This window comes from Ochotona curzoniae, unplaced genomic scaffold (genome assembly GCF_017591425.1).
Source record: "Ochotona curzoniae isolate NIBS_2020 unplaced genomic scaffold, NIBS_Ocur_1.0 scaffold_4701, whole genome shotgun sequence".
Classification (NCBI taxonomy): domain Eukaryota; kingdom Metazoa; phylum Chordata; class Mammalia; order Lagomorpha; family Ochotonidae; genus Ochotona; species Ochotona curzoniae.
The window spans coordinates 59,468,488-59,485,740 of record NW_024467122.1 but is presented as its reverse complement, the minus strand read 5'-3'; the positions used below and the strand labels follow the sequence as shown (position 1 = coordinate 59,485,740).

The following is a 17,253-nucleotide window of genomic DNA, read 5'->3' as shown; positions in this document are numbered from 1 at the left end:
AGTGATTTTTATCTGCTATAGTGTATGTCCACTCCTTTAAACAAATGATTCAAGGTTTATTTTTTATTTGTTTGAAAGGCAGAGTTACGGAGAGATATGAAGAAATGAAGGGGAGAGGAAAGAGAAAGAAGGAGAGTGATAGAACCTTTTAGCCATTGGTTCACTTTCCAAATGTTTGTAACAGCTTGGGTTGGGTCAGGCCAAAGCCAGGAGCGAGGAGCTTCTTCTAGGTCTCCCACATGGATGCAGAGACCCAAGTACTTGGGCTGTTTTCCACTGCCATCCCAAGTGCACTAATAGGAAGCTAGATTATAAGTGGAGCAGCTGCAACTTAAACTGGTGCCTTTATGGGATACTGGCACTGCAGGTAGTGGCTTAACCCACTGTGCTACAGTGGGGGCTCCTGAAACAAATCTTGTTCACTATTATCTAATGCAAATAAAAAATAAGAATCATATTTAAAAAAAAAACCCAAACTACTATTTGGCATTTAGATTCCTATTCTTTAGCTGCTTTGGGCATTGCGGATTTATTTTTGTAAAGGTATGTGAGTGTCTATGCAGGATCATCTCCTAAGCACAGAAATTCCCAGTAGAAATTTGTTTACATTTCTGATATTGAAAACATATCTAAAAGCTGTAGGGAACTTACATCTCCATACACATGTGTCTGCCAGTCACCTATGAAAGTGACTTCTCTAAATGTTGCCAACTGTATGTGCTACTAGGCATTTTTAGTCTTTACCAATCAGGAAAAACACAGTATTTTCTCATTTGAATTTCCGTGAATGAAGTATATTTGTATTCTTATATATCTTTCTGTATTTCAGCAGCAAAAGGCCATTTTGCAATAGCACCTTATTTAAAGAAAGATAATATAGAATGTGATTGAGATTTAGGATATTAGAAAAAGTATACATTACGTGTTTTGAATTTTATGAATAGTACTACAGTGTAAGATCCTTTAGAATATGCATTAAATATCAATTGAAAATCTTCTTAGATTGCCTATTATCTTCGTCATGCTTACTTTGGCTACTTCTGTTTCTGGTTTGTCTTTTGATGATGGACTTACCTTAGGGTGCAAATGGGTATGAACCGAGGAGAGATAATGTGCTGCTGGTACAAGCGTAAGTGGTTGCTGCTTAGAGTTAGTGAAAAATGCAAGAACATAGCTTTTTTTTTTTTTTTTTTTTTTTTTGGCTAAGACTGATTTATCTTAATATCCAGAAAATCAACAGAAGTCTATATATTTGATGCATAACATCTGAGTTTACATTCATTTTAGTTTGTTCAGGGATATAAGGTAAGAGTATTCATGATGGATTTGTAATAATGATTCCCTGAGTTTCATTCTCAGCTTGAATAATTGAATAAAGAGAGAGTATTTGGTTTACATTCCTGTTCGATTTCGGGTGATTCAGTAGTAGCAGTGATGAGGTGTTGGTTGTTTATTTTCTAAAACAAAAACGGTTTGAAACACCCTGTCAAGTAAAGTGGACTGCATTCTATTTATTATTTTTAATTATATTTTTCATATTTGTATTATATGTTATTAGTTCTGAATAGTGTATATTCCATAAAATGGTCCAGCCTGCAGTGAGCTTCGGCAGTATCCCAGTTTTTCCAGGGCAGCCTCTGTGATAACAAGGAAGTGGCCACTTTTCCGTGGTGACATATCTAATAGATACAGAAGACAGAAACAGATTTATTTATTAGAAAAGCTTTCTTCATAAGCATTGTGTTTTGGCTTTCCACACTTGGATACACTTCTGAGCTTCAGATAGTTTAGCTTTGAAGACCAGAATTCAAAATAGATAATCTCTACTATCTTTCAAAACAAAAATATCCAGTGAATATTAGACTTGGCCATACTGTCTTAAACAACAGCATAATAAGCTGTGCTTATTTGTGTTGGGGAAGAACACACTTATGTTTCTGACAGTGTTTGCTATTTCATGATCCGAGGATTGATAATTGGTGAAGATCTTTAAATTAGCAGAGTTGGAACAAAGCATAATCTGGCTTCTGATGAGGCACTGGCCTTTGGGATGGCCTAAGCATTGTTCGTGAATGCTATTAGCCAGATGTATGGTTAGGTTAAACACTCATGGAAACAAAGATCAGAACTGTTTCCTGAGCATGAGTCACCTGCGCCTCATTTGGGGTTTTACTGTTTTGCAGGTCTGTCCTGCCACAAGGTTCTGAAAGGCCATCAGCAAAGCGTCACTGCGTTGCTTTACCCACACGGTCTCTCTTCAAGATTTGACCTGAGCTGGTTGGTGTCCGGGGACCAAAACTCATGTGTCATCTTGTGGGACATCTTTACTGAAGACATTCTGCATAAATTCTTTTTGGAAGCTGGTCCAGTAATGAGCCTTTTGATGTCACCAGAGACTTTTAGAGTAAGTCAAGATAAAAATTAAAACCTGTCTTAACAAATAACACACCCTTAGTGGAAGAAAACAGGGAAGAAAAAACAAAATAATACAAAACAAAACATTTGTCCACAAAGAAAGAAAGAAGTTCCTTTGTGCTCATATTCGAGTTGAGTAAGGTTTTACTATTTCCTTTTAATTTTTTTTGAAATTTACTACTATAACATGTATAAATAACTTGGCTATAGAGTATGGGTGTAATAGATTCTTGATTTTTGCCAAAGCCATTTTTTTCATATTAACCTTTTTTTTCCTCCCATATTCTACATCTTAATTTTAATGGGACTTTTTAAAAAAATAATACTCAATGATAAACAAGCCAAATACTATAGAATTCAACAAATTAGAAATTAACTTTTGCCTTTTACAATTTCTTTTACATTAATATTGGTACTTTGTTGTTTCTTGAGTGGATTTTTCTTTTTCTATCATTTCATTTAGGATATTATGGCCTTTAACAAATATGTAAGAAACTCATTCTGGATGAAATAAGTTTATTGTGAAACAGTAACTTAAATTCATACATTCATTAAAATGTGAACAGCCACCTTTTGTGTTTCCTTTATTACATGGTAATACTGATAACATTATTTCCTAAATTGGTTGGATTAGAAATTATTTTATATTAAAAAAATAAAGCATTATTTAAAATTAAAATAGTATTATTTCTCCATAATATTATGAAACACTAGTTTCAAATTAACATGGAAAATGTTTACATTGTAAAATAATACTTCAGGAAAGAGTGAAAAAAGTTAAGTAATGTTTTGAAAAACTTTTGTGTAGCGATTTGGAATGCCTCAATATGTCATATTCATGTAATCACATGAGTTTTTAAAAAATAGGATTTATTTATGCATTTAGTTGAAAAGCTTTTACAGAGAGGGGCAGGGGGGGGATCTGTTGATTCATCCCCCAGTTGATCACAACATCCAGGACTAAACTAAGCTAAGCCAAAACTCAGAGTCAGGACTCCTTTCTAGGTGTCGCTGGTGGATTCCAGGCAGGTTCCACTGCCTAGCCAAACACATCAGCAGAGAGCTGAGCAGAAACTTAACATCTGGGACTTGGGGCTTGAACCGGATGTTCTTTGTATGTGTTGTCAGCTTTGCAGTCAATGGCTTAGCCTGCTATGCCACAATGCTGGCCCCTCTTTGTTCATTTATTTTTTTCTTAATAGCTGCTTTCTTTCAGGCTCAAAAGAAGTCATTTCTATTCCTTCCTCCTTCTGCCTCAGTCATAGATAATTTAACTCTAAGGATCAAAACCATTCATACTAAGTCCAATAATAAGGGAGTAAAGGCAGTTCCTCAGATATCCATTAGACACCAGGGAGTGAGGGCTCAGTGGCATGTGAACTACGAATTGGAAACCATAGTTCCTTACCCTCAACATCTGCTTTCCTGTGATTGCCCCACCCCTTTTTTTTTTTTTTTGCTGTTTTCTATAAATTCTTTTATAGCTTCCCAATTTCAAATGCTGTGAAAACAGAATATGATTGGCCCAGCATCACTATTGCATGTCTACTTCTGATCATAACTTCTGTTGAGATGTGTGTAAGTTTTCCGAAGTGTTTTACACTATCCGTTTTAGAAGCTGTGTAATGGGGAAATTCTCCAAAAGATAAGATGACTGAGGAGAAAGGAGATCTGATCTAATGTACAAGTCTAGGCTCCAGCTGTATCACACCTGCCTTATATTGAGTTCCCCACCTCAGGATTTATGTAGTCTCCTTAAGAAGAGGTAGAAAATAGTGCTCATTTCAGCAGCACATTTACTAAAATTGGAACAATACAGAGAGGATTGGTGTGGCCCATGTGCAAGGATGACATGTAAATTTGTGAAGTGTTCCATATTTTTACAAAAAAAAATAATAATAAAAAGAAGAGGTAGCAAATAAAAAAATGCACCCTACAGGAAGATATATATGGCACCAAGAGGGTCTCAAGAGATCTCAAGCTATGGCTTTAAACATGGCAGCTGAGCTTTAGCAGCCTTCAGCTGGACAGTTGTCATCCTACAGGATGGTCATGGTCACCCCATGCTGACTTTCTCAAAAGCACCTTAAGCATCTTTGTCCTTCGAGCCTATTTTTGGTCCTTGTGTCTTTGAGACCGAACTTTCAGCTGGAACCGTCTAATGCTTACCTCTTTGAATTGTGTCTACACTGAGTTTCCTGTTTGGATTAGAAGCTGTAGACTTCTGGGAACAGTACCAAATCACATTTTGAGGCTTTAAGTGGAAAATATCAGCCCATGATACCCTTGGGCCTAAGCTCATGTCTACAAATAACTTCTGTTTGTGGCAACAAATTAGTTCCGAGGTTTATTATATTCTGCATTATTTCCGACGTCTGCCTCACTGCCTGAATCTGCTGAGTGATGGTCAGATGTTTCATTTATTTCCTAAATAGATCTGGCCTGGGATTCTACTTTCCATTTGCATTTTTTGACCTTCTTGATAGACAGTTGAGTTTAAACCATACGTAGTGTTTTAAAGCTCCTCCATAGAGAGTCACTTGCTATGGAGAGTAGAAATGTCCTTTTGTAAATAGGGTTTAAAATTTTATGTGTTGAGTTGAGCAGGGGGTATTTGATCTAATCATAAAGAGCACACTCAACCATTAACACAGTTGTGTTGTGTTTATACAGATGGGAGGCAACCAGATAATTTGCTGTGTGTGCAGTGACCACTCTGTGGCTCTCCTTCACCTAGAAGGGAAGACTTGCCTCTTGCGGGCCCGGAAGCACCTTTTCCCTGTGAAGCTGATAAAATGGCACCCGACTGAGAATTTTTTAATTGTTGCATGTGCAGATGACTCTGTATACGTCTGGGAGATTGAAACAGGTAAACTGAAAATTTCCTCCTACTCATTCTTTACATATCTTAAGAATGTATTTGGCCAGGTGGAACATTCCAGAGAAGATGTGGTAAGAGCCTCACTTGCTTTGAAAGTTGACTGGGTTGCTTTTTATGGTTTTAGTTGAATATATGAGTAAAATAAAACAGAATGGCCTAAGTCAGATCCTGACCAACACACAGGAATGAGCCATTTATTTCTGGAAACCATAAACAAAAACATAAGTCATCTTTTTAAATTATTAATAAGAGAGAAATGTAGTGTTCTACTGGTCTCACATTATCATTAAGTTCTGCCTTCTTCAGCATTCTCACCATTTTAGCAACATTCTTAGCTAATTGATGATCCAGTAATGATGGAATATAATTAATTACAAAACTTCAAAAACATGAGTCAGAGAATCTGAAAGTTGAATGACCCAATTTAATTTTGAGTATCATAGTATAGAGAACATATTGTTTAAAGATTTTTTCCAAACAACTTTATATCAAAACTGAAGTTTAATAGTAACATCTCAGAAAATTCTGGGAATGTATTAAATAAGGTAAGCTCATCAATGGGTCAGAATCAAGGAGCTGGTTCTCTTCAGAGAACATTCCACTGAAACTGTTGCATGGCTTTTATTGATCTATCATTGGTGGTTTTGTTTGAGCATTTTTATTAGAGTGTGTAATTTTTAATAGTAAAGGTTAGAATCATTCTTCATCATCACAATAGCTTCTTTCTGTACATTTGACTGCTATTTATGAATGGTGATGACTCATTTGCACATTTAGAGGGTACAGCATAATTCTGCCTTGTGTTTGTCACTCATTTTGGAGTTTGGGTCAGCTTTCACTTTTCCATTAGAGTCTTATAACTTCTGGGGCAAGTGGAAGAGGGTTGTACTAATCATTTGGTTGATGTAGATTCGCAGATCTAATGTGTAAATTGCAGCTTTACACAGCTAATAAGAGGGGAGACAGTTTGAAGAAGCTGAGTATTTGCACGGTAGGCACAAAGTTCCAAGAGCTAAGTTAGCTAATACCTATAGTACTTTAAACTAAACAGTCTACATAGATTGTAAGCTCTTTCATAGATAATAGAATGCAGGAAGAAGAAGAAAGAAATACCTGGGAGTTTGTAAGTGACCATTTCATTACCCCAGCAGGGTAATAAAATATGTTTCATGCAATATACATTTTATTTATGTACATTTTAGAAGAAGTGGAACAAGAGGGAAGGCCACTAGTACTTCTAGAAATTGTATATATATCCATTCTGCATTTAATTTTATTTATTTTCTATCCTTCGAATGAGTGAGTAAATGCTATAGGACATCGGAAAAAACAGACATAAAGAAAAACAGCTAATCTGATTCTGCCACCTAAAGTTAAGTGCTGTTAATATTCAGATCTATTTTCTGTCAGACATATTTCTATGTCAATAAGTACATGTCTATACTGTATTTCAACCATACTCCTTACAGGAAACAAAATTCTATCCAGATTAATCAGATGAAGAGACTTTAATTAAAGGACTGTTTACAGGGAGCATAGGTAGGGGTTAGGGAACAGAAGAAAGAATGCATGATGAGGCCACCGAGTACCCAGATACTGGTGGTATCTGGAATCTCTTAACACCTCTAGGACTGAAGCAATTAGAGGGGAAAATAGCATTACTGAAATCCAGTGTGAGTTGAAAACATCGGTGAAGTCGCAAAAAAGCAAAACAACAAAACAAAACAAAGCAGCAAGTCCAGCCAGTGGTTTAGAGTGGAGCAGAGATATTTCTCCTCCCACAGTCACCTCTGTGGTTTTGACACAATTAAATTCGAGGGTGAGGCTGGTCAGCTGTGGACATCAGCTTCTCTGTGTACAGACAGTTCACAGAGGATAGAAAAGCTTGATGTGGTTAGCAGATGGACACCAGCTGGTGTCATGGTCATGAAGGACATACCATACTTTAATTTAGGGATTTCCTATAGTTGGCTATTGATTTTGTTTCCTAGTAAGATTTTTGTTTTAGATTTGCCATCTCAAATGACATCCATGTATATGCTGCCAAGTGTCAAATTTAGTGCGTGTAAGTTTGTTGCTAACCAGGTTGTTGATCTGTTCACCACATTAATAGTTCCTAAACAAGCTTGATCTAAGATGAAGCATATTATGTTTGGTTATGTTGCCTGTAATTGTGTCAATGCTTTCATGTTGATAATGTTCCCCTTTGTGCTTTCAAAGAATAGTTCCAATACCACATAATGTGAATCTCACCACACCCTATGAAGGTGGCTTGATGGCCCAACTTTCCTTAACTTGTGATTTTTGAACAAGCATCTGTTATTCCTTTTAGTCCCTTTTCATTTTGTGTTCAGTATTGGTTTTGTTGTGGTTTGCCTTTAATTGCTTTGCTTTAAACTTTAATGATCTTTTTCTATGTTAAGAAGGATTCAACTGACTAATATACTTTCATTTGTTTTACCATATGTGATTTCTATTTTACCCTTTCTTATAAAGGTGGACCAATCAAGGATTAGGAAACATTTCTATTTACATTTTCATTAAGTAGTGGGAGGGAAGAATACTAAATGTGACCAAATTGGGCTGAAAAAGAGCTCTGTGATGGTATAGAATTTATCTGTTCTGTAATGTGCCTGACACACAAATACATGAATGAATGATGAATGGACTAATAAGTGAACTAGCTTAAAGGACCTTTGGCCTGGGTGGTTCAAGTGTAGATGAGTTCACCTTAACATTGACCAGTGGTGATGGCTCCTAGAATGTGGCTGCTGTACTATAAGTAGATTCCTAGCTTTCGCTTCTGTATTTTCCCAGGGGTTTTTGGATTGCACAAGTGATATCTCAGCTTCTCAGGTGCAGGACTGTGTGTTTTCTGCTGAATTCTAGGCTTTTGACCGCTCGTTGTGCATTTACCTGTTCTCTGCATAGTGTCTAAAACTCTGTTCCATGCGTGAATAGACCTTTTCACTTTTTTTCTGTTTCTGAAATGCTCTTCCTTCTGTAAATAAATGAAGAATGCTTATATTGACATGAATTGATTCTCAGATCTTTCAGCACTGGAGAAACTCCAGAGATCAGAGAGTGTGAGAGTAGGTGGGATGAGAGTTTAAGGTAAAAGAGAAAGGGAAAAATAAAGGCAAAGGAAAGGGCTTGAAACCAATAATAATAATAATTTCCCATTGAGCCAAATGGCGGACTTGATGAAATGTGAGAGTTGGTGGAGTCTAGAGCCAGTCCCTGTGCCAGTTACCTTCAGGTGTTGATGATGGTGTATGAGACCTTTTCCGTTTTTCACAAACACTGAAGCCTATTCTCAGCTGACTTAGTAACTTCTTTTGTAGAATGTGCATACTTGTTTTAGAGTGGTATACCTCAGGCTGATTTTTAATCTTGACTTGATAAGGGGTATTTATTTTGTTTCTCTGACAGGTGGGTTGGGCAGGTGCATGCTAGAGTGGCACACAGGATCATAGGTGGGTCTGTTTACCTCATGGAAGAGGTAAACCTTTGAAGTAGACAAGTCTTTGTGTAACACTGAGGGCCCTTGTCTCCTGGCTAAAAATGTAATACTGCCAGTTTGGGAGTGATGAGGGTATCAAGTTTTGCTTATTGATTTGCTGGATGTCCTGTGATGTTTAGGCCTGATTAGGAAGGGAAAAAATTGGAGATGTCATTTTGATTAATATTTGAGCTCCCACAGTGTATTTGGCACTGACAACTCAGGGCGGCTTTGTTACCCTCATTGCTGTGAGACACAGTAGGGATAATGTAATACTGATTTTTTCCCCCCTAAAATACATGCCAAAATAAATCTCAGCCCTGAGCTAATTTTTCTTGTAAGAAATACATTTAAAATAATTCCAAGAGCTTTTCTGCTAATAGTAATGGACTTGCATAGCAGAAAACATAGGTAATGAATTTCCTGTGTGTTCTTAATAGCACTGTTGCCACTGTCATTGAAGATCTTCTATTAAGCTTATGACCTATATAGTGAAAAATTCCATATTGAGCAACTTGTTCTTTTGTGGGGATTTGAGACCTTGTTTGCTTGAAAATTAACACATTTCTTGAGTTCTTGAGTTAAACATTTTCCGTAGATATTTCCGCATATGAAATATTTCAGATTTATGTGTGCTTGTGAAATCTGTTGCAACTGCTGAATTCTGTTATTGTAAGTGGTGAGTGAATCTGAGTTCCAGTAAAATTTTATATAAAAACAAGCAGCTGGCTAGGTTGGCCTGCAGTTGGTTTTTGCAGACATCTGAAAAAAAATTTTTTTTGTAAGTATCATCGGTTTCATAATAACTTATCCTTAAAGTAATTTATGATTTTAATATATAACATGTCCTTGAGTTTATGTGTTAAACGGGATGGGTATAGTTACACCCCTTATATTTAATATTCAAAAAGAAGAATACAGATGTTTTGTGAGTCTGATGGTTCCCAAGGAAAGTGTTTGCTGACACACTAGTGTGTGTGTCTCCTCCTTCCATTCTGGAGGGTTCTCTGCTGTTATCTCATGATAGGAACACCTCTTGCAGATGGAGGTCAGCTTGTTGAGACTGTCAAACCAGGGGATTAGATAAGGTGCACCCTGAGAAGAAAGGAAACAGCTGCCAAGAAACCTGCAGCAAACATTGCTGAAGGATGGGGTCTCTGGCTATCTCTCAGAGCCTGGCTCTTCATTTATACAGCATTCTAACAACTCCGGCCATCTGATTTCTGCGATGACAGATTAGAAACAGCAAATTGCAAGTGGGGATACTGTTAGTGGCAGACAGCAAGATAGCTGAAGCCACAGCAGATGAGAAGAGAGGACAGGAGAAGCTGTGTATCACTGTTCAGAGCAGTCTTCTCTGAACTCTTAGCAAGATGAGCATTAGAAACAAAACATAAAGGGGCAGAAATTGTTGCACCTGTTCAGAGAGCATTCACATTTCCCTGCAATGTTCTTGAGGAGATGCAAGTCCACGTTCCACAATGCATGTTGCAGAGAGAGACTTTCTCTTGCTTGCCAAGTCCTGGGTCTTAGGCAAGCGTTAGACCCACAGGGGAGTCCAGACACAAAGAACTCTCAAGAACAGCTTGGAGGAGACCAAGTCTCTGACCAATGAATGGTTTAACTCAGGGTCCATGTCAGTCCCTTTTTGTTATTCGCTTTTAATGTGATGGGCTCAGGCAGTGTGGGCTGTGTTATCAGGAGCAGAAGGCTATACTGCTGTAACAATGCCCAAGATTAGAATGTAGTTTCTGGGAAAACAGACTCTAGTTTTAGTGTGACTTCTTTATAAATAGTACATTAGAAGAAGACCTATCCAGAAGATATTAAGGAATTAGGAGGACCAGGGCATTCTACTGTTCAGTGTTTTATGGATATTTCTAAATTTTCTTCTTCTTGGGATTATTAGCAGTTAGCTGGATAAGTAAGTCTACAGTGCATAGTCTGAAAATCAAAAGTTGTTAAAGATTGAGAATGATGACATTTGTCAACTTACAGCAGATCAGCCATAATCTTATCCAGTGTTGTGTTCAGTCTTGTGCTGTCAGTTTGCTTTAATTGTTGAATGTGTGATATATAGAATACCTACAAGATACAGTTTCCCAGAAATACAGTATTACCTGACCCGACAGGTAGAATCAAGTGTTTAAATTCTTTTACATACCAAAACATCATATACATTTCCTGCCTGGAGAAGAAAATTTGCAGTCTGCAAGTTTTACTTGGTTACTTCTTTTTGGTACACAATTGCATAGTATTGGTATTTGTATTAATTACATTTTCAAAAGTTTACCAGTGACCCACATGCTATTCTCAGGGACAATTTTGGTTATTTTTCTCACCAGGGTCAATATTCTGCAGATGTAAGGACACAAAGTTATGTTGTGTCAGCTGCCTTGTCCGCACAACCATCATATTACTTTGATTATTTGAGTGTTAATGGTAGGTTTTGGGTATGCAGCATCCTGCAGGGAATAATCTCTGTACTGTGTCATTTTCTCTAAACCAACCTTATTTTATTGTGGTGGATTACAGATGGAACCCTCTTGGGATGATTGTTTCAGAAAGAAAAATAGGATACATTAAAGTATAGGGTGGGATTTTTCCTATAACACCTTTTCCAAATCCGTTCTTCTTTATTATAATAATTACAGAGGTTATTACCCAGCATATATTTTCAGTTGGTTATCTTGTTTACAAATCTTCATTCCCTACTTGGTTTTATTTATCATATCTATTCTACGATCTGAGATTTTGGTTCATATAATACTGTGTGTGTGCACATGTGTGTTTGCCTTTATGTACACTATCCCTCATACCCTAACTCCCTTTCTCCAACTTGTTGAACCCCACAATTAAACTTTATTCTGTTGTGATGCAATTAAAATATGACTTTCTGAAAAAAAAGGTCAGTATACTGAATGCATACTAAATGCCCCTGCACACCCATGAGTTTTTGTGTGGGGAAGATTTGGATGACCATAACATAGTGCACTTAACGTCACAGAATTCCAAGGTTAATATTTATCTTCACCGCTACTCTGAAAACACTGTGAAGGACACAATGGTTTCTTTCTTTCTCTCTGTCTTTTTAAAGATTTATTTTATGATTGGAAAGACAGATCTACAGAGAGAAATATCTTCCATCTGTTGGTTAACTCCCCAAGTGGCCATAACAGCTGGAACTGAGCCAATCCGAAACCAGGAGCCACAAGCTTCTTCAGGGTCTCCCACACAGGTGCAGGGTCCTAAGGCTTTGGGCCATCATGAATTGCTTTCCCATGCAACAGCCAAGGAGCTGGAGGGGAAGCAGAGCTTCTGGGCACAAATCAGTACCTGTTTGGGATCCTGGCACTTGGAAGCTGAGGACGTTAGCCACTAGGATACCATGCCGGGTCCAGAAATGATGATTTCTTGTCACTATTTTTTTCCAAGAATCTGATGCAGCATCAAATACATATGAAGAATTCAAGAAATGTATTTATTTAACTTCTGCATGCACATGACTCATTCACTACTAATGTGTTGAAGTAATGCTATGCTATTTAGAGATAGAAGATTCTACTATGACTATTTGTACATTCTTTTGCAAATCACTAAATTGAATAGAATCCTCTTACTAATGATGATACTTAACACGTAGTATGTACGAAAGATGAGTTAATATGTGTGAGGATATTGGCTTTATTTTTATTATATGTGTCCAGCCATTAATATCAGATTTTTAAAAGATTTATTTATTTTTTACTAGAAAGGCAGATCAGATTTACAGAGGGAAGGAGATGTAGAAAGAATGATTTTCCATCCACTGATTCACTCTCCAGATGGCTGCAACAGCCAGAACTGACCCAATCTGAAGTCAGGAAATAGGAGCTTCTTCTGAGTCTCCCATTTGGGCCCAGGGTCCCGTGGGCCATCCTCTACTGTTTTCCCAGGCCACAAGCAGGGAGCTGGATGGGAAGTGTATCAGTTGGGACACAAACTAGCACCCATATGGAATCCTTGCTCTTGCAGGGGGAGGATTGAGCCATTGAGCCAGGTCATGGATGTCATATTTTTATATTAAGCAATAAAGCAGTACACTGAAGTAGAAGGTAAATTTAAATTAATAAATTTAAATGCATTTGTGCTTCAAAGGGCATTATTAAGTATGTGAAAGGTGATTTACAGAAAGAGAAAAAGGATTTGTAAATCATCCATCTAAAAGTGATTTAATGTACAGAATATACAAAGAACTCTTTCAGCACTACAAAAGGAAGAATTCTCAGGTATTGAAGGGCATAAGACTAAATAAATACTTCTCTGAAGAAGGTAAAGCAAATAGCCAATAAGAACATGAAAAGATTTATCAACATCATTAGTCAGTGAAATTAAAAATAAAATCATAGTTAAATACTGGTAATCACTTACCAAGATGCCTAAAGCTAAGGAAAAAATAGACAATAGCAAGTGTTGGCAAGATGTGAAACTTAGAGACACTTGAATGTTGCTGGTAGAAATATACGTTGGTTTCTGCCACTGTAGAAAGTATTTGGCCATTTCTCAGGCAATTAGGTTACTATGTAACCCAGCAATTTCACTTCCAGGTAGATTCTCGTGGAATATAAAAAGATATGCCCGTAGAGAAACTTAGATTTATGGCAGCAGCATTCGTAATAATCTAGAGGCAGAAAAACAAACAAACATTTATCAGTAGAAGAATGGGTAAACCAATTGAAATTACACCTACAATGAAACAGCTACTCTCAAAAGGAGGTTGTCAGACCTGGTGCATTAATCTAGTGGCTAAAGTCCTTGCCTTGCATGCGCTGGGATCCCATATGGGTGCCAGTTTGTGTCCCAGATGTTCCAATTCCATCAAGCTCCCTGCTTGTGGCCTGAGAAAGTAGCAGAGGATGGCCCAAAGCCTTGGGACCCTGCACCCAGTGTGGGAGATCTGGAGGAAGCTCCTGGCTCAGCTCAGCCCTGGCTGTTGCAGCCACTTGGGAAGCAAACCAGTGGATGGAAGATCTTTCCCTCTGTCTCTTCTCTCTGTCAATCTGCCTTTGTAATACGAAGAAATGAATCTTTAAAAAAGGAAAAATATCCTAGGAAAAGGTTAGTTGGAAATACTGACTTACTGGGCCTGGTGCAGTGGCGTAGCGGCTAAAGTCCTGACCTTGCACGTGCTAGGATCCCATTTGGTTGCTGGTTCTAATCCTGACAGCCCCGTTTCCCATCCTGCTCCCTGCTTCTGGCCTGGGAAAGCAGTCAAGGATGGCCCAAAGCCTTACAGCCCTGCATCCACGTGGGAGAGCCAGAAGAATTTCCTGGCCGTGGCTTTGGATAGCTCAGCTCCGGCCCTTGTGGTCGCGTTGAGATTGAATCATCTGACAGATCTTCCTCTCTGTCTCTCCTCCTCTTGTATATCTGACTTTCCAATAAAAATAAATAAATCTGTAAAAAAAAAAAAAAACGAAACAAAACACCCAAAAACTGACTCACTAAATGATTCGTTTCATATTGCATATTCAGTACAGGCAGAGGCATTGAGACAGAACACAGATTGGCTGCCAAGGATGATCATGTTTTAAATACAGAGTGTTCAGATGAGAAAGTTTTGAAAATATGGAGGATGTAATTACATACACTGTGGATGCACTCCCTACTCCTGGATTATACGGTAAATACGTTAGAATCGTTTCATCTCAATGAGGAAAAACCTGGTAACAGTTTAAAGACGCTTTTAGAAATCACTAGAATCTTAACATCCATAATGATTATTAAAGCTTGATATATTATGCATTTTTTACACATTCACATAGGCCTGCCTATATTTTTTTGTGACTTAAATATTTTAATGATTATACAAAATAATGATGATATCCTTTGTAATTTAACTGTTTAGCTTACAAATTTTAAACAGTGATTGCATAAAAAGAGCTCACTGATTCTCGCAGACTGATGAGGGCTTATGATAGAGTTATAAGTATTAGGACTATCTGTGAGTCTAGCTTGTTCAAGATGTTTCAAGGGTGCTCCAATAGTCAAGGTTCAGCTAGAGGATATGAGTCAGTATCAACTTCTTCATATCATATGTTCTCTGCATTTGCCTCCTGTATCTGTTACTGAAAGTGTAGAATGAAACACAGTATTAATATCGAGTTTGACCTTATTTTCAGTTACATTAAATTCAGTAATTACCATTGCATCACTGGAAAGAGGAAGGCTTGTCTCATTGCACATGAGCATATACACACACTCCATGGAGTGAACAGAGGGACCCTACTTTGGTGAAATTATATGAGTAGTAATTTGATCTCATCGTCCTTATAAACTTTACTTCCTTTCAAAATGCTGAAATTCCAAGGATGAGAAGCAAATGTGCATGGAGGTAGTTTCTGCTGTGTTCTTCAAAAATCCACATATTGCATTGAAAGAGCACTCCTTAATTTTGCTTTCTTAAAATTTGTATTTCTTCTTCAAAATTAAATAGTTTCACATCTGCATTTTGATACAGGGTTTTACTTTAAATGATCATGCTTCTCTATTATTTCAGGTACTTCTGACATTTTTTTTTTAAAACAAAATCTATCATATAAATAGCCTTTATCTAGTGAAAAAAAAAAGAACAGATATTGTGTGTGTTTGTGTGGAGGTGTGCATTTTAACTGAGATGTTATTTAATTCCACCTTTTGTTTGGTTCTGTTGGCACTTTAATATACATTAGGCATATTATTGTGGTATTTGCAGGATGTCTTTGGAACACTTTGTATACTCAGAAACAAATATGAAAATCAATACCATTTTCATTCTCCTGATAAAAATAAATATTGTCTACTCTTAAAATTACTTTAACCAATTAAGCACAAACTTTGCTACCATTACTGTTTCCTTTGACTGTTGCTATCTTCCTGAGTTTTCCTGTAGTGCAGAAAATACTAACTGCACTCAATCTTAGTGATTTCTGTGGTCTGATGACACTTTGGAAGCAAGTGCTGGCTGGATGTTTGTAAGTTTTCCACAATGAATGCTGAGGTGGAGGAATTATGTGTAGGGTGGAATGAGGAAATATATCAGAGTGACTGCTCTGTGGCTCCTTCTTAGGCCCCTTTTGCAAGCGTTTTATATGGACACTTGGAACGTTAGCAGATTTCACAGCTGCAATGTTTAGTAGAAATAAACCCAAGGAGCCATCTGCCCTCCCACGCTGCTGCCTTTCAATTCCCTAGCAACTTCCCAGTAGCCAGCTGCCACAGAAACGATTGGAAAAGCAGGATTCAGTGGACTGTAATGATTGTTATTCTCTGGGAAAGTAGGTCTCTGATTTGGCTGAGAGATAAAGGATATCGGATGCACTTGATTCATCTGAGTGTATCAATAATATCCAACTTCTATCATTAACTTACTTGTTAGGATTTGATGGGGAAGGTGTTTTGTGTTCCTAGGGATGAACCAGGTGAAAATGAATTCAGAGGTTTAGTCCTTGGCTTGGGAGTGGTGAACAGAGAATTTGAGTGTGGGAATGTTGTCAGATTTTATCTTATGTGCTACAAATAATATGGGTTGCTCATCTGAGCCTTGTCAATAAATCCTGTGAATAGATTGGCCCACTACCTGCCCTGAGTGTTTTCATGCTTCATTGAAGCCGGTTCCCTTTCACCCTGGCCCATACTGAGCTTAGGGTTATGTTTAGCTATGTGGAAGTTTCAGGTTTCTAGAAACTCCAATGAGGAGCACAGGACCTCACAGCTCACCATTTGAGCTGCTTATTTTGAAAACATATAGTTAACAGATTAAACAGATAAATAGAGCTTAGGTATAAAGTGAGATTCCAAGAAAGAGAATTAGAATAGGAAAGTTTATTAAACTAATTTACTTTTAGCCCATGATTTGCACTGTAATGTAACTGTGAATTTACTTTTTCTTGGAATATTTATTCTTCTAGACATATTAGCTGATAGCCTACTTTGAAAATTACCTTGTTATATATTTCGTATTTAGCTATCATTTTTTAAAATGTTTGTATTGCTTCAATGAAGTGCTTGAGGTTGAGTTCTTGTAGAATAAAAAAGAAAAGGGGAGATGTATTCAGCTGTTCTGGAAATTAAAGGTCAAATCATAGCATTTTATCTGGCAATAACCCTGCTGAACTTCATCACCTTGTAAGGATGGCATGACAGTGAGCGTACCTGTGAGACATTGTGAGACAGGAAGTCAGCGAGTGGCGAGATGCCCCTAACAGCCTCCATGTAGGCTCTGCTGCTTAAAGGATCCCTTCCACGTCAACATTGCCACACTGAGTCCCAGACCTCTAACACATGAACCCCTGAAGGACAAGCCACATTGAAATCACAGCAGTTCTTACCTCCGTTTCTTCCAAGCATGGTGATTTTATCAGCATGGTGTGGTAGCAATGATTTTGTAAAGTTATTCTTTCTTTAAACAGTGTGGTTTAGAGGGACATTTTAATGC

General features: G+C 37.5%; 1 protein-coding gene and 1 non-coding gene across 2 annotated transcripts in view; both read left to right on the top strand.

Annotated features, from left to right (window-relative positions):
- WDR72 (WD repeat domain 72) overlaps window positions 1-17,253 on the top strand; it is a 184,067-nt gene that overhangs the window by 28,400 nt on the left and 138,414 nt on the right. The window contains exons 11-12 of the mRNA XM_040969291.1: window positions 2,184-2,404; window positions 5,089-5,284. Coding sequence (XP_040825225.1) covers window positions 2,184-2,404; window positions 5,089-5,284 — 417 coding nt within the window. The remainder of the gene's footprint in view (window positions 1-2,183; window positions 2,405-5,088; window positions 5,285-17,253) is intronic.
- LOC121149541 lies at window positions 4,191-4,297 on the top strand. The gene has a single exon (XR_005882699.1). It is a non-coding gene; the product is annotated as a U6 spliceosomal RNA (small nuclear RNA).